Source organism: Rutilus rutilus (genome assembly GCF_951802725.1).
Source record: "Rutilus rutilus genome assembly, chromosome: 16".
NCBI classification, from domain to species: Eukaryota; Metazoa; Chordata; class Actinopteri; order Cypriniformes; family Leuciscidae; genus Rutilus; species Rutilus rutilus.
Genome location: NC_140224.1, coordinates 10214169 through 10240608, shown reverse-complemented (window position 1 = coordinate 10240608; position 26440 = coordinate 10214169). Strand labels below are relative to the sequence as shown.

The following is a 26440-nucleotide window of genomic DNA, read 5'->3' as shown; positions in this document are numbered from 1 at the left end:
TATGACATAAATTCCTATGTTATGCACACAAACTGTACAAAAACAAGTGCAAACTGACACAGACAATAAGAAATATGAATAGGTCGTGACTAGATTTTTGACAGAAGATTGAACTACAGGTTAGTTTTAATAATGGTTTCAGGGTTTCTGACAGCCTGTCACGCGTCATGCTCGGGACTGCAGAGACAGACGTGCTATGATGTCAGAGAGATGGCTCATGTCAGCCAGCTGTGCCTGATGTTTGATGTACTCTAGAGTCCGAACCTGGAGAGGACGAGAGACATGGGTCAAGGCATTATATTTGCAGCTGATCGTCAACGCATGTGTGTGCACACGACTCACCGATGTGCGTGTCTCACAGAAGCCGTGTTTGTGACTGAGGTTCCACAGGTTGACAGCCAGCTGATTGAGTTTGTTGTTCCGTAGATCACCGTGGGCCAACAGACAGCCGAACAGAGAGAAGGCCAGACTGCCCTGCCTGCGCACTCCCTTACACACACACACACACACATCAGCACAGATATAACATATCAGACCTGCAGCCATGCAAAATCATGCACATTAATAATATTACACACAGTGCAGTGTTGGGGAAAGTTACTTTTAAAAAGTAATGCATTACAACATAGTGTGACTCCCTAAACAATTAAATAATTGTGAACCTGAACCTACTCTTAAACCTAATTGTAACCCCTGTAGTTACCTTATATTACCCAGTACTTTCTTAGGTAAGAATACTGTAAATACACATAAGTGCACATACTGTAAAAAAAAAAAAAGGTTAACCCAATTTTGCTTAATAGTATGGTTGAATTGGATCATCGAAGGTCAGCAGCAAAGACACTGGTAATAAAGATTAAATATTATATTTGTGTAATTTAACATGTTTAATTATTGCAGGTTTGTGTGATATTCTGAGATTAAATAAAGATATACTTAACATTACTCAATGTTTATAGCAATATCTCCTCTCAACCCCAAAAAATAAAAGCTCACTGGATCTTCATATATCAGAAGTGAATCTTTGGTGGTTTGTTTGTTTGTTTGTTTAAATCGGCGTATTAAGATGAAAGGTGAGAGGTTACCATCACAGACCTTGATTTATTGTACCATAATGATAATGTGTATAATACACATGATTAGCATTTTGCTGTTTCCACCCACCAACTTTTATGTGCATTTTGGGATATTGCATAATTTTTTTTTTTATAAAAAGCAGGCTGGACGGAAACGCCAAGATGTGCATAAATTCTAAAAATGTATGCGCTCAATTAAGGTGGATAATTATTGGTTACACTTTATTTCGATAGTCCACTTTAGAACTATAAGTAACTTTTCAACTACATGTCAACTAACTCTCATTAGAGTATTAGTAGACTGTGAGTAGACTGTTAGGTTAGGGTTTCGGGTTAGGAGAATAAGTTGACTTGTAGTTGCCAAGTTACTTATAGTTAGTAAAGTGTCTAAAGTGGACTATCGAAATAAAGTGTTACCCAATTATTTTTATCCAAAAAGCCAACATGCGCATGAACCATGATGGAAACACATTTTCCGAATAAAACAAAAAGTCATGACTTTGCCTCAACAGATCATGTGACCAGAAAAATGGCGAGAAGTAGGGTGAATTAAAGGTGACTGGGACAGTTTTTGAATTTCCGCCTTAAAAACATCCGCCCAACACGATACATTTCTGTAATACTGGAGATGTTACCTATCCATTTGAACAGGAAAAAAGTTTATATTATAATGAAAGGATGTGTGACATACACTTTTAAATAAACTAAGCCAAAACCCCCTTTTTTTGGTAATATTTGGGTGATTGGGACAGCACATCTTTTCAATCATTTAGGGTTGTGTAAGCATATTTACTGTATTGCACAAGTTTGTCCATACTTTGATATAATTTTATATGCAACTTTTATTTTTCTGTTCATTATTTAGAGTCATGTTTATTCTGTTCAACTTTATTTCTCAATGTTTTATAAATCCATCCACAATTAATACAGTACAACACATGTGATTGATGTAAAAGAAGGCCAAAAGTCATTTTAATTGTCATTTAAAAATCATGTAAATAATTTAAATGTTTTTTGTTGTTGTAATATTTGGATGAGATGTTGGGTGGCTCCATCACCAATTAACTGTTTGACAAACGCATTTAATCTGCACAAACCTTTAATGGAAACATGAATATGGTTTATTACTGCAACAAAATCAGTAAAAAATGTTTAACTATAATGTTTCTATTTTCAGAATTTGGTTGTTTTATTTTAGGAAAATCTAGCTAGTTCATGAATATTTTTCCGGTTGATTAATTAGGGCTTGCGCAAATAAAGAAGTTGGGAACCACTGATTTAGAGCATACAGAGCATAAACAATGGTTCTCTATTGCAAGGTTAATCATTTTCTTAATTAGAAAAGTCTTTAAGCACTGTCCCAATCACCCAAAATCATGCTGTCCCATCCACCCAAATTGTGTTTGGGTGGATGGGACAAAATAAAAACAACCTAATTCTGAAAATAGAAACATGATATTAACACATTTTTTACTGATTTTATATCAGTAGTGCATCATATTCGTGTTTCCATCAAAAGTTTGTACAATATAATAGCTATGAGAATTTTACGATACAAGCAATTTATGATGTACAAACAAAGAGCCACAGTGACTTCCCCAATTGCATTAACTTCCATTTTTATTACAGATATTTTGCGTAAACTTCCCAGGAAGTGACGATTTTGTTCTCTTGAACACATGGGACGGAAATGGTGCTTTATTCGCAAATGTTTTATGCGATATTCAAATTTTGCACACAATTTAAATTCGCAACTTTGGATGGAAACAGCTATTTTTATCAGTTTTCTTCAGTGCAAAGCCTCATCCCGTTTCACAACAAGCTGCATGTGGAGTCTGTGATTGGTGTCATTTCACCTCTAGGGGCGCTTTTATACTGTGAAACCAAAGACTATAGAACCCTCAAGCTCCAGAACATGGATAAATCAAACAGCCCCCCAAAACAAATGTTCGGCTACTATCAGCACTGATTTTTCCCGATTAGCGATAGTTCCAAGAAGTATCTATCGACAGATTAATCTGCAAAAACTCGGTCGCCCTCTAATGTACACTGTCAGCAAGAACATTTCCATTATTTTTTTATTTTTTTTATCATTAAAATGATTGTTTTATCATGTAAATCCTAACAAGCTATTATACTATGATATTTTGTTATCTAACGCGGGGACATTCATACATTTATAAGATTACAAATACTTTTTAGAGACACGGTATCCTGGATTAATGCTCACCTCATCTCGGCCCAGAGTCTTTAAATGATCCAGAACCTGACCAATCAGAGTCTCACACAACTTGTTGATCTCTGCGATGAACTTGGGATCTCCTCCATAGAGGGTTTCATTGGAATCCACTGCAACAAGAGCAAAAGTGATTCCGTTTAGAATTCAGTGTCAGAAAGACTTTAAGATGATGTTTATTAGAGTGGCTTTCTGCATTGATTCAGTGCGGTACCTTTAGGAATGATGTAGAGATAGCTTTCCTGGCTCATTGCTGCTAGCAATGGTAAAGCGCTGATGTAGACGCGGACCTTGGCATCACTGTTGTCCTCCCAGGTGTAGTCCTGTACCATATTCAAGAGCCCTCGCACCAGATACAGCACACCCTGCTCCGGATGGTCCTATGAGACATATTGAACAATGGCGCTCAGATATGCACTAGAGACACGGCTAGAACATTCCTGCAAATGTTTACGCATATATTACCGGCACTACGAGCAGTGTGGAGAGGAAGTTGTTAATGAATTCGAGAAAGAAGGGCTCTGATGATCGCTGTTTTCCCTCAATGCTGATGGTACGCTGGACTTCCGGCAAAATACCAACCGCTGCCTTTAGAAACGCGTCGGCTGAGAAACGGAAGCAGAAAAGAATTTTTCTCAAACATTTTCTCAGTCCATATCAAATCCATAATATCACACCCAGTCTTGGTCGATCATGGGGTCGATCTGAGGTCAGTTTTGTACACTACCATTCAAAAGTTGGGAATCTTCAAGATTTTATAGTGTTTTTGAAAGAAATCTCTTTTGCTCACCATGGCTGCATTTATTTGATAAAAAACATACAGTAATACTGCGAAACATCACTACAATTTAAGACAACGATTTGCTTAAAATGGAGAAGTTGTTTTCTTTGAGTTTTCTGCGTACAGACGACAACATTAAAACAATCCCCATTCACATGGATCCGCGAAAACGACTAAAAACGCTGTATTCTGCTGCCACCATTAGATGGCGATGAAACACTATAGACTGAACACGTAATACAGATGTGCATGACGTCATCGTCTTCAGAGATTCGCGTTTTTGTCGTTTACACGGAGACCGTTCTCAAAAACGTGCACTTAGGCACCCAAAACGCTGTAGTCGTGTAAACAGCCCCGAAAATAATTGATTTCTATTTTATATATATTCTAAAATGTACTCCTGTGATGGCAAAGCTGAATTTTAATTTCATTAAGATAGCTATAACGATAACTATATTAGCATCCACACCAACGCACAATATCGTTCTGTTCTAAGCACGCACTGTAGTTCTGTCGTCTGCCGCTTTAAATGCTCGAGCTCTTTAAAGCAGGATGGATTCTGATTGGCTGTTAGAGCTTTTATCATCAACTGAAAAAAAAAAAAAAAAAAATTGTTGTGAAAGTGATACCAATCGTATCGTTTCTCTGTGCCATTACCGTTATAGCTGTGGTTTGGATTCTGCTATTCATTTACATTTAGATCAATTTTTAAAACTACATCTTTATCTTTATAGCGTTATAGTTGTCGTCTTTGGTGTGAAAGGGCCTTTATTAAGGGAATGAATTACATTTTAAAATATGTTACAATAGTAGAGTTATTTTAAATTGTAATAGTATTACACAATATTGCCATTGTGACTGTATTTCCTTGGTGAGCAGAAGAGACTTCTTTCAAAAACATTCATCAAATCTTAAAGATTCCAAAGTTTTGAATGAAGGGTATTTCAAATCCTCATTCTCCATTAGAGGCAGGAACAAGGATGTACAAAAGGTATATTTTGTGTATGGGAGGCTCCAGCACTCACCCTGGGACAGACACTGGTTGGCCAGCGCTACCTGTCCAGAGAGCAGGTACAGGTTGAGACGACTAAAGATACTCGTGAGAGATGGAATGGTGATGAAACTGTAGGCAGCACACGCCTGGAAATAGACAACACACAACAGGCAGCAAAAGCTCAGTCACTTATAGGATAAAACAGGATCAAGTCATTTAAAAGGCAGTTAATATTCAGTAATTTTATCGATTCGACTGCACTGACACTATTTGATGAGAACAAAAACTTGAACGATGACAACACCACTGTTTTCTGCAGAGCTGCTTTATAGCTGATGCTGCTTCGTGTCATAATTGATCAATTTAGCAACATCGACAGTTATTGAACTGAACTGAATCAACATTGAACCGAATTGATCTGAATAATGACACTCTTGTCTTCTGTAAAGCTGCTGATAGCTGAAATGAACTCAATTCAGAATTGATGAACTTTACAGTTACTGAACAGAATCAACTACTTGTCTTCTGAAGAGCTGCTTTACAGCAGAATTTGAATCTTATATTTGACGAAGTTTGCATCATTGATCATTATTTTCTACTGTTTATTACTGTAAAGCTGCTTTGAAACAATCTGTACTGTATGAAGCGCTTTATAATTAAAGGTGACTTGACTTGGATCCAACATTATTAGGTGCGATCTACCAAACCTGTCAAAAATATGTCCACATTTCACTCCAATAAGAACAATTTTACACAAGGAAATTAAACCTACATTATATTATTTAATAAAAATTAAGCACATTTCCTTCAGTTGTCATTACTGTAATGCAGAAAAAATATAATTATATAAACTACCTTACACATCTTAGAGATTTATTTTTTATTTGTCAAAAAAAAAAAAAAAAAAATTTTTTTTTTTCTTTTTCATGAGATTCACACATTAACATTTTGTAAAAAGAATAAACCAACCCTGACAAAAGCAGCCGTTTTACGTGAGTGATTGCCTTTCATCACACGTCTGGTCTCCATGGCTAACTGATTCACCGTCTGTAAGAGAGACATTTCATCATGACATACGGTTCCTCAGCACTCCATTACACTAACAGATTAGAGCATTTTCCAAATAGTTTTTAATTTGTTTACTAGTATAAAACACACAGGACATTAAAAATACATGGTAAAAGACTTAATATAAATAATGTTTTAATAAGCCCTGTATCATAAGCAATTGTTAAGGCATGCTTATCAGTTAGCAGCTGAGAATCTTTTATATTACTGATTACATTATAGTTTAAAGTTCCTGTAAAATTATTATGGACAAAATTTGAAGGAATTTGAACTCAATTGGTCCAAAAGGATGTTAAATTTGAATTTTGAATTGGAATGACAATAAGAGGAATTTACTGAACTGCAATTCAAAGAAATGCAACAGACAAAATAGGAATGTCATAAGTTCAGCTCTAGAATTCTGAATATTCTGAATAATAACTATTATCATTAATTAGAATAATTTATTCCCTGGTATGTAGAATACAAATCGCAAGGGGTTCATGAGTTGATGAAAGCTAATAATTAAATCATAATAAAAACATACATTTAAATAAAAATGTCTATATTTTATTTGTTTACCTGAATGTCATGTGACTAACATCAGATAAGAGTGAACATGCAGATGTGTTGTTAAATTATAAAAATATGACATTAAAATCTCAGGAGGTGCTTCAAGTAAATATCTGACATTAAAGGGTTTTGTTAATACATAACACTTGCTTAAGACAAAGGGTGCTCACATGTATCAGGTGAATGATGACGGGCTCTAGATTACAGAAGGTCGCTCGGGCTTCCACACAGAAACTCAACTGCTGTTCAAAGTCCCTCCCGAAAGACACCTAATGAAACAAAGGACCAAAATACAAAAAAAGTTAGTAAGACTGTATAGGTCATATTGTAGATGCCGACTCTGACCGTACCAGTTTAAGGGGTACTTTAGCACTGGCAAATTGAAGGTAGAAAAAAATTCAACACCCATGATGCACTGGGCATGTTGCCATCCAAGGCCACTTCCATTCTGCTCATTTTGGATAGGCTTGATCAGAGTCAAATACCATCTTGCTTAAGTAGTAAACTTTCAGTCACAATGGTGTTGTTCTGTATTGTTACCGGGTGCAAGATTTCAAAGAGTAAACATTTAGCAGGAGTGAGTTTCTTTCGGTTTCCTGTGCAGACTCCAGAGCGTTGAGGGCAGTGGCTAAAGGATGCAAAGAATCATACATTTGAAGAGAACGCCACAACGAAAACTTTTGTATTTGTAGTCAACATTTCAAACTGGATGACAAAAAAACAGTGTTTTAGGCCAAACCTAGGGGGGTTAAAAAAACTGCCATTCCATCAGTTCATTTGGAAGAAGAGGAAGCTAACCCCCGAAGCAAAATGTCATTGTGTACAACTAAGAAGGCTGTTGCCATAGTGTTCCATTTTTACCAAAATTCTGTTTAACAAGTAGACAAAGTATGATACAATTTTCAGTGATGAACCTTCTCTTACAATAACAACCCTCTGTCGATCCAACTGTGCATGGACATGGACACAAAAATGTGGAAGTACAATCTAGCTTTCACGAAAGCCCTAGAGCCCATTATTCGTTTCCATATACTACGAACAGTGTAACATACAAAGTGGGTTGAAAATCAGCAAACTTACACTTTAAAAATTTCATTATATATCACTATTTATTTTTCTGCATTACAAAATATAATCTTTGTATATTTTGATTTTTTCTCTTCTGAGATGAAATGGCACAGCTCTTGATGCATGTTTATAACCCAGATCATCTCATTGTTCAAGATGCTGTATGTGGTTACTAGAAAATAACAAATTTAAACATTTTGGCTTGACATGACATGATGCCAGTTCTTATTTTTGACAGTTGAGCTCTCAAAATGAAGAACTAGCTTCCAGTTCATGCAAATAGGATTTTTTTTTTTTTTTTTTTTAACTGATATACAGCATTGTAGGACACGGACTCACCATACGAATAAATCCGTTGATCAGAAGAGCCAGAGATCTTTTCTCATCATCTAGAGTTAGAGCACTACAACACAAAGACCACATGCAAACACGTCAATGTAACACTCTCTTATTCTGCATTAATAGTGAGACGCATTAATATACTGTATATCTCACTCACTTGACAGAGTCGTGCATGGTCTTACAGATGTGCAGCAGCGCATTGAGAATCACGGGGTCTCTCGTTGCTTCCTGCTGGTGTCTAAACAAAAGAAAGAAACCTTGTAACTAGAACTAGAATAAACACTAATCATCCTCTTCCCAGTATTTGAACACTTGTTTAGCTACAAACAAGGGGAGTTTTAATATTGAATAGTGAGTGAAAAACATACTTGATGAAGACCTCCATGATTGATTTACACACCTCCACCCTCACACTGTCTTTCTGGAACATGTCCAGAAAGGGCAAAAACTTCTCCTGCAATCATTAAAACTATACATCAGCAAAAACAAATCACTTTATGATCATACTAGTTCATTTTATATTACAGATTATATTTTCTTTTAAAATTCCTGTAAAATTGTTTATTTTGAGCAAAATGTAAAGACAGTAAGAATGACAGTAAGAAGAATTTACTGAATTGCAATTCAAAGATATGCGAAACACAACAATTTAATGAAATTCATCCAATTAGTATTATGACACAACATAAAAAATAATTACCATTAATTTGAATAACTACGCCTATTTATTTCCTGGTATGTAGAATGTATTTTCAAGTCTCAACTGAAACATAGATCTGTAAACTAAGTTTAACTTTTATTTTTATTTTGACAAAGTATTTTTTTATTTTAAAAAGATTTTAATTTAGCCATACAGCAGTTTTCAAAGGTTGATTGTTAAAATGTAATTTCAGGTAACTTTATATAGCTTATTCTTCCATTTCACAGACCATTTAAGGGGTAAATTAGAGCATTATGTTCTTCCACCATGATCCATAAAATTAAAAATGTAAAAATGATTGCTGTGGTCATACCATAGAGAAGAGCACAGAGAAGTCATGGAAGTAGGGAAGGATCTTGTTTATCACTGACTGCAGCTGAGAACACAAAAGAAGGGGGATGAATCGTTGCGACATCAACAACATACAACATCATGTGTATATGTTTTTTTGCATACCTGTGGATAAGCATCCTCGAAAGCTCTGTCTGGAGTCATGTGTTTGATAATGTCAGCAAGAACCGTGTTCACCTCCCGTTTCTACAAGTGAGAAATTTGAAACGTTTAAAAAAATTCTGCTCAAATAATGATTTGCAACACCTGATGTTTCAGGCAAATAGAGCAGATAACTCACTGTGAAGTGGCGGCAGGTGAACTCCACCCAGATCTCAGCACAGTTGATGTAATCCTGAGTCATAGACATAATACAAACAAAAAGCAGTGAATGGATTTAAGTCAAGTCATCATTATTTACAGGTATATAGTGCTTTAGACAATAGCTTGAGTCATGAATGCATGAGTTAACTTTTTTGCATTTGACATTGAGAGCATATGTCATATTTTAAAGATATTTTGAAGATGGAAAAACGCAAACACAAATGCAAGAAACGGACTTTGTCAGGCATTTATAACACACATAGCATGTAGGGTTAAAAGCAATGGTCCTAGTACTGAGCCTTGCGGCACTCCATACTGAACTTGTGATCGATATGACACCTCCTAATTTACTGCTACAAAATTGATAACAGTCAGATAAATACAGTTAAATGTAATAGTGGAATTGCATTCGATGCCAATGCAATTCCACTAATGCAGATGTGTACATGAGTACATGAGTACATGTTTATTTTCATTTTATTCAAATCTGTATTTAATTCTTATTACAGATTCCCTTTTTTATACTGTGTGCTTTAAAACATTCACAGTTGTTTACCCTTGGGCCGCGCACTTTAGTGATGACCTTCCAAGCTTCATTGAGTATGGAGAGTCTTTCGCTCTCTGGAGGGTCAGCACAGGACAGACTGCGACCCAGAGACGCAAACAGCAAGTGCTGAAGAACAGAGAGAATCATGAGAATAAACTATGACATAGACACTGATATTCACCAAAGTGTTTTGGACCTGTGTGCAGTTTGGTATGCGTGTGTGTGTGTGTGTGTCTGTCACCTTGGGAAATCCAGCTTCATCACAGTCTTTGATCATGCCAATAAAGTCTGTTGCTCTTGTTGCAACAAATTCTGCCCGGAATGCCCACATGACAGAGTTCAGCAGGAGAGCACTATAGGAAAAATGAATACTGCAATTTCAAACACCATAAATTCTGCAGTTGTAAAATCAAGATTTTTACATTTTCTAAATACGCTTGCCCATGTAAAAGTCATGACCACAATGCTAGGCTGTTCTGGGTGGCTGCTTAATGGTCAAAAGAGCCAACCACCAAATATCTATGATATTCTGGTCTCTAGACCAGGTCTCGATGGGAATTTATTTTGGGGTGTTTTTCGTCCGTCTGCTAAGCAAAAATGTTAGTCACTCTCATCCACAAGACAGATTTGAGGCATCATTCGTGCACATATCACAACCAATTCAGTAATTAATTACATGCCTAAGGAAACATCACTAATTTATCAAGAATGTCTGGCTCTATGGTCTATACCGCAGTAGTACAAGATGAAGAAAACAAAATTCCAATGCGACTAAAGACATTATTCATAATGAGTCTCAAGCTTAATTTTCATCATTCTTGGTCATAGATATTAAGTTGTAAAATGTTCCTCAGTGAAGAGATCTTACTTGTTGCCCAACTTCTTGCATCTGTCCATCATCTCTGTTAGCAGAACCTTTAAAAGACAAATGGATCAAACACATGTAATCAAAATCACTGAAATGGTCTCACAAATCTGTAAGATGTTTCTTTGATCTAAAACCAACAACACACTTAAACCAACTTCAAAACTTTTTGACTAGAAAGTTCACAGCAGAGTTATAAATTAATGTTTGCATTGAGGGGAAATATACAGTACTGTGCAAAAGTCTTAAGCCCCATTCACACCTCCAGCGACACGCAGCATCAAAGCGACATGATCCCATTAATTTTCAATGGAGAGCTGGCGACTACCAGCGACACGAGCGACAGTGACGACAGAATGTTGGCGTGTCAAGCAACAGGAGTCATGCGACAAAAGTTCCGAAATTGCAACTTTATGCAAATGAGCAGCGACTTTCGCGAGCGACAACCAATAGGAGTGAAGACTGTGAAGCTCACGTCACCGTCTCGAGTGCAGGCAAGACAGGACAGAGTTCCGGAGCGATTTCACTGTTTTATATTATTTGACTGTAAACACATACATGGATTTAATAAAATGATGCGTGGAAAAGAAACTGTCGGCAGTCTTGTGAGATTGATTCATACATTGATAGTTTGTGTTGTTAATTATATGATGCAGTGAACAGTTTAGCACTGCTGCAGTTCATTTTACAGTTTCCCCATGCATTATGTTGATTATTAGAGACAAGAAAATTTATTGCAATGACGTTTTAGTAATTTTGAACAGTATGAGTGAATTAAATTTGTTGATTGATCGATCGTTAATCTGGTTAATGATTTAATGCACTGAGCACTGCTGTAGTTTATATCACAACACTCTCCAACAGCAGAATGCTACTTTTAATTATTTTAAGTCTTATTCCTAGTCAAATTAGAATGAGATCTTAGTTTTATATATCACTTGTGATTGCATTTCCTAAAGGTATGGCCAGACGTGCAGTCTACCAATAGCATTAGAGCGACAGCACTAGGAACGCCCACAAGCGACTTCACAGTACAGAGACTAGCGACATGCAGATGATCAACATCGACAAATGCAATCTTTACACTGCTGAGGTGGCACAACTAACCATTTGTCGACTAGAAGAAGCTTGGTCAACCAAAATTTTATTAGTTGGTTAGTTGCAGGAAAATTAAAAAAATGCTCACTCTAATGATAACCTAGATAAATGGCACTATTATTAGGAAATTATTCAAGTGTTTGTGTGGAGAGCGCGCTTACTGCATGACATTCAGGTGCCGGCACGATCACTGCATTTAACTTAAAATACTCCGTCAATTTTGTTCATAGAGATAAGAGTAATGCAAACTGTAAAGGGTCTACTTTTATTTCTGTAAACTCACAAAAACAAAACGTTGTGCTTTTGTAAAATAATGAAAATTCTGCCGTCTCGGTCTCGGTGAACTTGAGCACGTCATAAAAATTCACCAAAACCCAGCGTATACTTGCCTCACAGACATGAGGAATATATCTATAGAAAGTTTGAAATGTCTACTTTTGAATGAACAAATTCAAATGGAATTTGTTTTTTTCTCAGATTATGTAACCCTCATTGTCAACAGCAGCCACTGTTTAAATATTTATATTTTAACATTAAATTGGAGTAGAAGCCTAATTATATCAATACAAAGTTTATATAAAACTGACTTATACGCAATTTAAATGTTTATATACAAAAAGTGTGTGTGTTGATTATTAAATAAACTATTTCAAAGTTTCAGCTAAATTAATACTTTAATTTAGATTTTGGTTAAAAAAAAATAATTTCTGTTCATCACCAGTTACAATTCATATTTTTGCTTTCTCATAAAATACTTTCTCATAACTATACCACTTTCAATTTTCTGAGATGCGGCAACTTTACATGGTGTCACTTAAACATTATTTCTACAATACATGATCGTAAAATCATTAGCAAATGTTTGCAGAAACAGGTTGTCTTCTTTGTTTATAATTGTACATCTGCAAAACAAATGCGAGCACTGCACAATTTGCTAGGAGACATGTTTGTTGATAATCAATATCTGCAAAGCTAATGGTAGCACTGTCATAATGTTCTCTTATACATCATCTTCCAAGCATTTAATGGAACTCTTTTATGGGTGGAAGTACGAGTTATCAGGTAGGAATATTCCACATCTGACTTTGAATGCAAGGTAGGATTAATACAAATTAAACAATCAGTCAGGCATCTGAGTGGAGTGTGTGTATGTACCTCTGGTGCTCTGTATGCCACACACTGCAGGATCCAGTGAATGGCAGGAGAATAGAGGGTCAGATAGATGGGGATCTCCACCCGTTGCAGCCCCAGCTGATTCTGCACACTTTCACCATGAATTTGACGGAACGAGGCCAGAAGGTCGAAGAAATTCTTATTGAGACTGTCCTTCAGATGCGGCGCCACCTCCATCCCCACCTGAGAGAAAGATAGATAGCTAGAGTCTCTACAATATACTTCAATTTCAATCTACAGGGTTTTTGCTTGTTTTATTATCACCATGTAAAAATTGAAAGTGCAGCCACTTTTCCACCATTGGCCCAAACCGTTCTTATTGCTTAACCGTTCCATTCCGTGCCGATCCGGCCCAGCCGGTACGGATACGGTTTAATTTTCCACTGTGGGGCTGATTACGGAGCTCTATGGAAGCTAGATCAGGCGTGTTTTATTAGGTTTTGAAGCTAAAGTCTGCAGGGCTATGGCCCTCCAGGAACTGAGATTTGCACTCCTGTCCTATAGTGAAAAATAAGTTATCATACATGAAACCTTTTTTAAATTAGTTTTCGAAACTGCATTGTGAAGCTTCAAAATCTTTTGTTTCAAACCAGTGATTTGGAGTGCGTACCAAACTGTCACATGATTTCACATGAAACAAAGCTTCATTATATCATAACTGTTTTGAAATTTCAATGGTTCGCCGCCAAAGTGTGATGATCTCTGTGAAACCATGAACTAGTGTCTATATGGTTTTTACCTTGGATCTCGGATCAATTTTTGTAGACATTTTTGACACATTTGATTGATTTTTGATCAATAAAAAAATAAGAGTTGTAGTTGTTAGTCTATTATTGGCCTGATTAACCAAGCTCTCCAAAAACAAAACACACCCTACAATTTAATAAAATAACATGGTAACACTTTACAGTAAGGTTCATTAGTTAACTTCCTTAGTTAACATGAACTAAGAATGAACAATCCTTCTTCAGCATTTATTAATCTTTGTTCATATTCATTTCAACGTTTACTAATACATTATTAAAATCAAAGGCTGTATTTGTTAACATTAGTAAATGCACTGTGAACAAACAATGAACAGCTGTATTTTTATTATTAACTAACGTTAACAAAGATTAATGAATGCTGTAACAAATGTATTACTCATTCATGCTAGTTAATACATTAACAAATGTTAACTAATGAACCTCATTGTAAAGTGATCCCAATAACATTATATAATTCACTTCATTTCTTCCATCACTTGAAAAAAACAACAACAATATACGATCTGAGAGCTTTATTCTTCTCACCCTGCATAGATACGCCCGTGCATATACAGCCACCAGCGGATCTCCTATTCCTCTGATCATCGCTGTCAGTCTCTGCAGCGTCTCCTGAATCCCACTGAAGGACAGAGAGAGGACATCAGACCGATAAAACTACCCGCCTGCATGAACAGAAGAGTAGCACTGCTCAGATACTTACGACTTAGTCAAGAAGCGGTTGCATTTCAGAAGAGCAGCTTCAACATATCTGCGCTAAAGTCAAGGCTCACTATTACACTTTAAGGTTAAAATTCATATTTAAGTTTTTTTTTTTTTTTTTTTTTTTATCTTTCAAAACTTTCTCGAAAACCAGTTTAACCCTATAAAGCCTGCGTAAACATGATCAAAACTTTGGTAAATAACCTGTTGTACACAGCCTAATACATGTCTTCTGTCGTCTGATTGATATTTTATCCTATTTTAGCAAGTATAAAGGCCTTTTAATGTAATTCTATAAATGTATCCACCTGTCTTTTTGATAAATATATTACTTTCATATTGTTAGTAATATTTCAAAATGAACACTTACAGGACTGAAGCAACATAAGTTTACTTGAATCATAAATATTCATAAATCTTTATATATATATATATAAAATGCTAAAATGTATCAAATATGATACATCAGGCTTTTGAGGAATGTTTATTTGTATATCTCTCAATCATTGCATTGCATTACATGTTTTGGCCCCACAATAAAAACTAAAGCTTTGATCATAAAAATAAGCATTTAAATATCATCATACTAACATATTATTGCAGATATAGAGTGATAGCTGATATTTATATGCATTTTATGGAAGTAGACTGCTATACAATTAAAAAGGTCTAATTGATTTTCACTACAAGCTATCAGAATTTCATCTTACCTTTTGGTCATATAAATATCAGCAACTGCACCAAATTGCTTATGGTTTAAAACATTGCTGTTTGTTTTAACACTTATTTCATTTGTCATTTTTAGCTTTATCATTGATCATTGAACAGGCTTAAATACTGGAATAAGAATCTGGAATCATGTTGAGCAGATACAATCGAGGGACAAGCTCTCTGATGGAGGCGATTTTAAAGAACCAGTTGAGACACGTCTCTTTGGCTGTGTCATTCACTTCATCAGCGGAGAACGATTCTGAGAACGACATTAATAGGAAAATCAATAGAAAATGTCAGAGATGCTAAAAGAATATGCTGAGCTGTGATGCATATTATTTTACCTGGTAAAGGATGAGGGTCAGCACACATGGTCAAGATCCTGTCATACACCAGACCACCTGCACACACATGACATCATCAGGAGCAAAGGACAGACATTTTATCTTGCGGCTTTTAAACACATTTTTCATCTTGCCCTAAAATTATTGCTGGTGTTTATCAACACTGACAAATCTATATTTAAAGAATTTTGCTTATTTATGAAGAAACTATTGCTGCTGCTGCTGCAAAAAAGTGATATATGTTTGTCAGTAAAATATAAAAAAATAGTGTTGTCACGATACTGGAATATTGATATGCAAGGTAGGATCAATATTGAAAAATATTGATATTCGATACCATGGGGAACACGTCCATATATACCACTATACAGATAATTTGTTATTATCTCATACTTTTTTGTAATTTGGGCAATTCTGTTGTAATAGCTTACACAGGGAGGCTTTATTTGAATCGTTGAACTAGATTTACAAAAAAAAGACAAGTAAACAGTCAATAAGAACAAAATAAGAACACAAACAAATTGAAAATGATAGCACAAGTAAATTCAATTGAATAAAGAGACAAATGAAATGAACATGGCTTTAAGCTGGTTCTAACAGTACTATGTAGTAGAAATACTGTAGAAATTAAAGTAATCAAATGTGAAATAACACCGGATAGTTAAATACAGACTAATGCAGTTATTCAGTCAAGAGCAACGAGTGATTTTCTCTTTGTATTTTCTTTATTAACATAACAGACAGCAGAAGGTTTATTAGTCTGCTGTCACTTTAAGAGCTAATGCACGGATCTAATATAATGTTACACAACATGCTAACTATTTACGCTCCAAAACTGATACCATCAAGACAGGCATTTTGACATAATTTTGTATGTATTTGGCCGTTTAAGCGCAAAAAGCCAAGAAAAAGAAGGCAACGCGCAGCTGTTATCAGTGTATTGATACTGCAGAAAAGCAGCATTGGAAATGTTTCATATATTATCGATACATCAAAAAGATTATTATCATGAGCAACTCTTACCAAAGGTGTCCAGGATATCTGTGATGAGAACAAACTTGCTGGGGTAGAACTGAATTACTGATGTATCAGAGAGCAGCTTGGAGCACTGAGACACAAAAATAACATGAGGAAAAGTTATTACATTTTTGATAGAGATTATGATATTTTTTTCTTTTGAATAACATGCACTGATAATTTCATCCACAAGAAGACCAGAAATATGTATATAATCAAAGGTAATAGACTTAATTTGAAATTTATTTTGACTTAAAAGGGGCATGACATGGATTTTTTTATTATATTTTAGTATGTTTCTTGATGTTCACTGTTGTATCATAATGTTAAAAAAGGTTTTTTGCACAAAAAACACACATATATATATATATATGTGTATGAGTGAGTGAGTGAAAAAACTATTATTTTCAACCTTCATTCTGAGCCTCTGTCTGAAATGATCCGTTTTTAAGGGGCAGTTCCTTTAAGGCTTGTCAGTAAACGGTGAGTAAGTGTTCTAGAAACATTATCCATATAAAACTGTCATTTACAGACAAAGCATTATGAAAATCATGTACTTACAGTTTATGATGCAGCTGCTGTCAGATCTAATACTGTTGGCTGCTTCATCTTTCAACACAAGTTGATCTGCAAACTCTCCATTACGCTGTGCCTCGTTTACCAAACAAAATGATCCGAACAAACATATAATCCTCCAACGCCACTAAAATAAACTAACCACTTGTTTCCTACGCTGGGATCCTTCTGAAGTCTGTACAGAGACGCAAACGAGCAGCTTAAATTGGACACGACAAAGCAAACGTACTTTCACTCTTCCATTTGTCCTGTTGATGACAGACTCAAGAGTGTGGATACGTCAGAAAGAGAATATGCATATGTATACTGTATCCAGTGTAGACAGCGTTGGTGATTATAATGGGTTCTATTTGCTTTTGACACATCACAACGCTCACATCCAGTGAAGGCAAATGTCAGCCGTTAAGCGATTGAATGCCAGTGGGCGGGGCCTATGGTGTGATGATGTATAACTATTCGTCAATGTCTTGCTCTGGAGGCAGTCATATGCAAATGTATTGGCCTGTGTGTCATCACATATCCCGCAATATCAAAACGAGCCGTTTTGGGTGCTTGATTAAAAAATTCCTTTTGTTTATAATGAGGAGGAAGTTTTAAGCTATGAAACTTGTATAATGTTTAATAGTTCGAAGAGCTCTTATATGTCATATGATCAAGGCAAATTTGATTTCTCATGTCATGGCCCCTTTAAAATGTCATTTGAGCGTGCACTATTGGTTTGTGTGTTCACCGTCCTCACACCTGGATGACAATTTTCAGGGCTTTGACTTTCTGGTCTGAACCCCAGGCCTCCTTCAGAGACTGGTTGAGCTCTTCAATGCGGTTCACATAGTCCTGCTGGGACAGGTTCAACAGCTCCCTCTGTGAGCCCTGAGCACACACAATACACACAGCACATTCATAAACACGTCTAGCAAAGACATTAAAGAACAAGGCTTCTCCGGATGAGACCCACCTCCTCTAGGTCGTCCAGCTCCTCCAGACGAGTGCGCACCTTCTCTGACACGGCTGAGCTGGGACTGGATGCTTTACCTTAACACAAGTCAAACTATTAAATGTGTAAAAAATATTGTACAGAATGTTGCTGATGCCACTGTTATGTGATATGTTAGTTTCTCAGCACTGGTCAGGATGCAGGATGCATAAAGCCTAATTGATCTAGCTTATGTGACGTGGTTGTGTATGATTTGGCAACAGGGGCAGCCTATACGCTGGTCAAAATCGGGCAGACTCCCCGAATTATTTTGGCATGTTTAAACATTATCAGGAGGTCGGGAGGTGCTCGTAACGCACTCGGTTCATCTCGTAATTCCTCTCACACACTGCGAGCCGCGACCATACGTGCATCAACGATTTCCACGCGTTTTCACTCGAGTGAAAAATAATAATAAATAAATAAATATCACACCGTGCGTCAGCAAAAATCGCACCGTGTACGGCCGGCATAAGTTAGTACTGGATTTATATTTGCTAAGTATTTTATAGAGGTTGCAACAGTTGTTTTTCTGTCAGGTACCACTCCTGAATTATTTATTAAAAATGCAATAAACTAGATTATTCATTGATTATTCATTTGAAAATGAATGTCAATCCTAAATTATTTTCAAAATAAATAATAATAATAATAATAATAATTAATATTAAAACTTAATGAATAATAATAACAATAATAATAATTGACTGATTGATTTAGAAATGTAAAAAAATTATATCAGGCCCTAATCCTCTATGTGTTATATAATATATATGTATTTAGAAATGTAAAAATTTATGTCAGGTACCAATCCTCAATTATTTATTAAAAATGTAAAATAAAATAAAATTCATTGACTTAGACGAGGGTTAATTGATGAGGATTTGACTTTGAGCTGTCAAGCCACCTGGAATAACAACAACTAGAACAGCTACAAACCAAGAACAAATAAAAAGAGTCTTCAAAACCGATGAACTCACTCTTGTCTGAACCCATGAAGAGGTTCTGTAAGAGAAATAAAAGCTTCATTAATGTCTGTCAAAAGTGAAAACTCACAGGATAAGTAAGAGCTGTAAACTGATGCACCTACTATAGACAGTTTCTCAGTGGTGGTGAATCTAGACAGGATTTCTCCACGTTTAGATGACCACGGCTCAAAGTCTAAGCCCACTTCCTCCTCCTTCTCCTGCCGTTTCCGCCCCAACTCCTAAAACAAAATAGTAAAAAGTGAATAAGACCATATTTAACAAACGTTTGATGCGTGTTCACAGACACATAATTATTTTTTTTTTTTTATTTTTTTATTTAGAATTGTGAAATTATATTAACAAATACAAAAGCATAAAACAGTAACCAACGTAGGACAACCGAAGGCACATTTACATACAAAAAATATACAAAATAATTATTGAAAATATAAACATAAATGACAATATTCACAGTTGTCTTATAGATCAGATAATTCACCACAGGAGAAAAAAATAATTTTTTTTAATTAATCAACAGATAATGGGACTATTTCCAATATATGTACAAACATAAAGGTGCAGTTAGCGATTTCTGAGAAACACTTATTTAAAATCAACCCTAAAACAAACCCTTCATTGCTCTGCCCCCAAAACGCACAAAAACAATGCATGAGTGGATGTCTCTTTAAACTACAGAAGCTGCTTAAAGACATCAGCCGTGTGTGGAACAACCTGATGGGCTTCATGTCACTGGCAAACCTCACTCCTGATGTGAGCTCACTGGACTTCTCCTCCTGTATATCGAGGCACAGCATCAGCAATGCCAAAGAACTGGCATGCGGAGAGTGTCTGCTCAATGTGGATTCACGCAGAATGGCCTTTAATTTGGAGACGGACAACTTCAAGCTCATGTATGGAGTTCACCAGTACCAAGCCAGCTGCACTAACTTCTGGATTAACTGTGTGGAAGCCAAACCGCTAGATCTCATCCTGCCTGACCTGCTCTAGAACTGATTAAAATTCAATGATACTCAATAATACCATGGGATTCTTTGAAGTACCTTTGAAACGTTTATATAGTAATCATTGAATTCCATGGTATGTATGTACTGTAAGTACTATGGTATTTCCATCCGATACTACCACTGCTTTTTTATAGGGGTACAAGTGCACATTATGATTTTAATAATACTCCTACTGGTGTGTTTATGTGTGTGAGGTTTGTGAATTTTACCCCAGCAGAGATGCTGTGTGGGAGAGTTGGGGTCTCAGATGCCGCAGCGAAGAGAGACAGTGGGTCGGTCCCATCCAGCATTGAGCTGAGTGGATCCAGAACCACAGAACTAGAGGAAGAAGATGTAGAGGAGGTGCTGCCTTTCCGCCCCCCACGCCGAGATTTAGAATCTGTCACCTGAAAAGAAGACAGTTATTTACCAAACTTACGACTGAAATAACTTGTTCATGAAGTTACTTTTGTCCAATGCATTTTGCAATTCACTTATTACACATTCAGCCTTTTCTGAGCAACCAGAGGTTTGGTGTTTTGGTCAAGAATACACTGAAGCATTATTATTATTATTAGACTTCAGTTAATGGATTGTGTAGAACAGATAGACACTCAAACAGGTAAGATAATAGAAATGAAAAGAAAATATATATATATGGAATTATTTAAACAGTACACAAAAAAGTTTCCAAAGTATTAACGATCAACATACTCAAACGCTGTTCACTCAAAGAGGACTAAATCTGTAATAACAAGCGAACAGTATTATGTTAAATAAAACATGAGTATTTATGAGAACTGTGGATGTACCGTGATGGCTTTGAGTGGATGATAGTCACTGAACTCCACTGGTGAACGCTCCAAACGACACCCCTGCCATTCACTCTCATATTTACGGCCCCGAGAGTGCCTGTGCAAAACACATAAAGCTGTCATATTGATAATCATGTCAATGCTAGATGTGACTTAAGTACAATAAATTGTGCAAGAGGTAGATTGTGTTTATGGACATATCACCATAATAGCATTGATGTGTTTGATTGATGGACATAATGACCAAAACGTGGTGTTATCATGGTACAAATACAATACCATAATATTCTTTACAATAGTTTTAAGTACTTTCTATGTGTACTAACTCAGTATCATGGTATCAAAATTACATCACTGTGCTGTCATAACACTGACTACACCTCCCTCTAGTCTACAGTAATGTTTAATCGCAAGTACAGATATATTACAATGTGCATATTCTTCATTATTCCTCTATTCATTAATTTTACGTCGCGAGTTTGATAGCGTCAAAAAACGTTTTAAAATGTAAACATTTCTTACCACTGAACTGCAGCCATCTTCAATCAGTGTCATGTGATGCCGAAGTGTTAGAGATAAGAGTCTTCTGTCATAATAAAAGTCACCACGTACTCAAAGTTATTTATCTGAATGAGGCTGATTTATTTCGCAGTAAAAATGTACATTTCAACGAGAGAGAGAGAGAAAGTAATAATAATAATAACAACAACATACAGCACACATACATCACACGTCTACTTTGTGTGCATGTTTTCATCTGAAATATATTTTAGAGCATTTTCTCATCTGCAAAATGTATCTAAAATGTTTCCTGACAGATGTTAAATAAACGCTTAGGAAATTTCTTTAAAATGTTAATTCTTTTCTATGTAAATCTACTTTCATTAAATCAAAATGGACAATTCTTGTATTGCCGCATTTTTCCATATCATTATTTAATATATTAATTCATGTGTCCTCGTAAATTTTAATCAAAATAACTTCCTCTTCCACTTGCAGAGGACTCTTCTCTTCTCTGATGATGTGTTTTCTAGCATGAGGGCGGGACAAACTGTCACTCACATGTCATCACAGCAATAGCAAACCACAACAACCCAATGAATGATCCAATCAATTCCCAATGGACAAAATCAAAGTCCCACCCTACATTTGTCCTTCTTCGAGAAGGGGATTCACTTAGGTACGTCACAATATGGAAGAAAAGACTATTGCAACCTCTGTTTCATGCCAACTTTAAAGAGGACTTTATTTGAAAAGCATTTATTGTTTATACAAGCATCTTTTAACTGGTATCTTGGAGATTTAAGTTACTGTACGTGTGCTCAGGTTTAAACCTCAGCATCCTTCCTAAGAGATCTCATGCCTGAAGGCATATCTGCTTAAGTCTTAAATAAATTAAAAAAGGCAGAATTTAAGACAGAAACAATGAGCTCATTGAAGTAATGAATACATGTTAACAAATGATTAGGATATATAGACAATTTTGCATTAGTGCATGTTGTTTCAGAGTTTGCTTCATTTGAAGTCCTTGCAGGAGTTGGAGTCCTCTGAGTCATCTCCTCACAGGTGTTGGGGCATCTGAAGTCTGGAACAATGGAAGAATTGATTAAAAAGTAGGCTACATTTCTATTCAGTATGTGGAACAACAGCAAATCCTCAGCAGTCTAAGTGAAGCAAAGCTTCAAGATTTGTATCTTTTATGTCTGTTAGCTAGTGATGGGCGCTTTCGAAACATGCTTAGTGAAGCTTTTAAACTTTTGCGAATCATTTGCTTCAAACCAGTGATTCGGAGCATGTATCAAACTGCAAAAGTCACATGATTTCAGTAAACAAGGCTTCATTACGTCTTGAAGTCTTGAAACATTTTGAAATATATCAAAATTTCAATGGTTAACTACTAGGGGCCATCTCTGTGAACCCATGAACCAGTGTCTATATTTTTTTCTGATCTCAGATAAATTTGATCAAATATGACAATATTATATACTAAATATTTAATATTTAATTAGATAATTTGCTAATTTCATTTAATAGATTGCACCTTCAATAAAACATTTTGCAACTGGTTTGTAATGGTGTTTTTATGCATGTTTGAGCTGCATGTACATTGTTCTGACCAGCAGGCGTCAGCAGCGTGTGGATTTTCAACCACTTCGAAACAGTCAATATCATTTTTCGAAGCAATTGTTCAATTGATTGAAAGTTTCAAAAAGCTTTGTTTCTCTAATCACTAAAGCTAACATCTATATGTTAGTGTACACTTAAATTTGACTAACTTGTAGTAGATACTGACACTTACAGTAACATTTACAGTCACAGACCAAAAATAGTAAGGGTTCTCTGAGGGACTTTCACACTGGAGGAATGTTTTCATAGTTCCTATAACTTTTGGCGGAAGTACCCACTTTTTGATTTAGATAGCGGCTTCCCAAGGACCAGGTTATCAAAGTATAAAAAAGAGCTGGTCAGAAGAGCGCACAGCCTGTGTTTGATCAATGTATCTGCATAAAAATCAAACAGGGCACAAAGAATGAAGTCTGTCTTCGTCCAAGTCAATAAAGAGGTTTGACAGGGCGGGCAGCTCAAACGAGAGTGCACTAGACACTCCTGACACGACCTTAGGCGTAAGTAACAAAGGTTAGTTGTTGTGGGAAGAAGGAGCCTGGAACTTGTGAACGTTCAATGGCGGTTTTATAAGACGGCATCCTTAGATCCAAACATTCTAGTGGCTTAAATGAAGGTTCGCTCACAGACAATCAGGTCCCATGACGGCACCACTGATTTTGTACCTGGCCTAATAAGCTGAGCCCCTTTAAGGAATCGAATGGCAAGAAGGTGTGCCCTCACAAGCCGAAATGGACACCAAATACACTTTCAACGTGGAATAGGAGCGACCTTCCTCCAACAATTCCTGCAAAAAAGTCAGTATCCCTAAAATTGGGGACTGATACGGGGATAAAGACCTTCGCCTGTGCAACGGAGGCCAGCTAATAGTTGCTGTGCGAGTAAACCTCAGTCCTCTGATCTTAATAGGCGCTCTAGGGACAGACGCTAGGGGCTGCAGTCTTTAACCTCCTTGTTGGAGCGCCTGACTCTCACGCCGGTGACCTGGGTTCGAGGCCCGCACAGAGCGGGGCGAGTAGGACCCGGGTGGAGGGGTTGCATTGGTGCCGTGACCCAGATGGGAGTGAGGTTTATGGGGTGAGTGTAACAGAGGTCAGCTAGTAGTCGCTGTGCGAGTAAAACTTCACTCCTCTGATCTCAATAGGCGCTCTAGCGACAGACACTAGAGGCTGCAGTCTTTAGCCTAATTGTTAGAGCGCCTGACTCTCAAGCCGGAGACCCGGATTCGAGGCCCGCGCAGAGCGGGGCGAGTAGAACCCGGGTGGAGGGGTTACACCTGCATCAAGCTCCAAATATGCGCTACTTCAATGCACAAAGCCCCCTTGTCGATGGTGCCCTATTACTCTGTATTGTGGCCACGTTGATTGGGAGCCCCACTTCTATAAGATTCTCCCTCTCAGCGGGTAGGCCCATAGAAACCACAACTCTGGCCGAGGGACAGCAGGTTCCTGCATAAGGGAAGACACCATGGTGTCCCTGACTGCAATGTCATGATGCTTGCTGGTCGGCGAACACATGATATGCACATGAGGAGTACAAGACCCTTCTTTACCGACCCTGCCTATTGTATAGGCTGTCTGTGTGTCTGCCCGGATCCCCAAGCACTGGGCTTATGAATGTGGTGTTATGGTGTTCTAGTAGCTCAGCGAAGAGCTGAAGAATGAGGGAAATTATGCAAGCAACGTATTTGTGGGCAGGTACAGTAGGACCCCCCACGTCAGCATGTGTCATTGGCCTTTCACGCGTGAATAAATGGCTGCATCCGAAAACCTAGCCAGCTGACTTGTTGCTTAGACAGACTTCTGAAGCAGCGTCACAATTTAATGATCGATAACAAAACAGAGAGAGCTTTGGTGACAACCAATTGAATACTGAATTACTACAATACTAACTTCTTGCTAGAAATATCATCAAAAGTGGGAGAAGTTGGTCAAAATGTACACTTTACACACAAACTGACCACCAACCTCAAATTTCAGATGCCATCTTTATTTTTTAGCTCAACGGTCAGGGAATGGAACACACATAATTGTGGAATATCACATGCAGCGAAGGATCCATCTATGCTGCCTTCAAAAATCAATCAGATGAAATTATCTCAGGAGACAAGATGTGGCACGATCATTGGATTTGGATGTGCCGTGTTACCTTCCTACCTTGGTATCCTGCTTGCAGAGGCAGCATTTGTACATTTTCAATTTTCAATTTCACAGCCAATGTGTCTTCAGCCAATGGTGCAACATCCCATTGTCATGTGTTGTACCGAGTGAACCGACTGAAAGGGATTGCCTTTTGGGGGTACTGAATCAGCTCCTGCTTAAGAGAAGGGTCGAACCCAGCACAATATTAGAAACTGCCAGTGATTTAAGAAGGCATTCGCCATTTTTAAAATGCAGTGTAAACACACAGTTTACAGTCTATATATTTACTCCATAAATTTTGCCTATATATTTACTCCAAGAACATGGAACAATAGATAGACTGAAGCCGAAGTCCAGGCACTTCTCAACCTTTATGCTAAAAAGGAAATCCAACATGTCTTTGAAGGAAACAAGTGAAACATGATTAAGTATTTCTGCTCAACTAGCGACATTGGACATCAACCACACGGCAAATGCTAACACTTTTTCGTGTGCCGTTCACTCTCTTTGTATTAGAGTTCTAATAACATATTAGATAGAAATGTTAAACAGATCATAAACTAATGAAGATGGAGAATGGGGAGCGTTGAGTGCTCAGGCTCTTGCATTCTCAGAGCCGTCAAAACAAAAGTCCACCGCGCCATCAAAATAAAAGTCCTGCACAACAACCAGAGCAGCAGGACGTACAAGTAAGCACTTACGCCACTTCAGAGTTCCAACTGGTGGTGCAAATTCAACCAGGAAAATGCCCCTTGTAAAGAATGTATTTCTCGGAGGACAAGTACTTATGGTTGTGTACTACTTTTTGTCCAATGAAATGCTCTCTAGAATGAAGGCCCCAATACACTTCAAGCGAAGTTGAAAATTTAAAGAACGAACTGGTGTGGCATAATTTCAAACAAAATCTGGCCAAAAGTGTTTTTGTAGTCAGCGCAAACTTTTTGGAAAACTTTAATATTATGTACATTTTTTGACATGGAAATCTTTTTAGGTTCATTTGTTTACTCAGTTTGACAAGGCCAGACACAAGAAAAACAGTAGGCTATACTACTGCACAACTTTTTTACGGTAGAACTCCTGTTTACCCCTGAGTGAAGAACGAAGAACAACTTTGCAGAGAACTTTGAGAAATCTCATTGATGCAAGA

The 26440-nt window shown here is 36.9% G+C and overlaps 1 protein-coding gene across 1 annotated transcript; it reads right to left on the bottom strand.

Moving 5' to 3' along the window:
- Nucleotides 1-102: 102 nt before the first annotated feature.
- Nucleotides 103-21608, bottom strand: vps35l (VPS35 endosomal protein sorting factor like). Its single transcript, XM_084433662.1, has 30 exons — nt 21551-21608; nt 21026-21125; nt 20444-20620; nt 19332-19448; nt 19222-19246; nt 18224-18300; nt 18010-18138; nt 16699-16783; nt 15676-15732; nt 15494-15590; nt 14622-14669; nt 14447-14540; nt 13137-13337; nt 10887-10933; nt 10260-10371; nt 10028-10144; nt 9449-9502; nt 9274-9354; nt 9131-9193; nt 8486-8571; nt 8275-8355; nt 8115-8178; nt 6878-6976; nt 6057-6134; nt 5119-5233; nt 3778-3917; nt 3527-3692; nt 3307-3425; nt 343-489; nt 103-264 (listed from the first exon to the last, which is right to left on the bottom strand). The coding sequence occupies exons 1-30, from the start codon at nt 21565-21567 to the stop codon at nt 166-168; spliced, it is 2892 nt and encodes a 963-aa protein (XP_084289788.1). The 5' UTR covers nt 21568-21608; the 3' UTR covers nt 103-165.
- Between the last annotated feature and the right edge of the window lie 4832 nt (nt 21609-26440).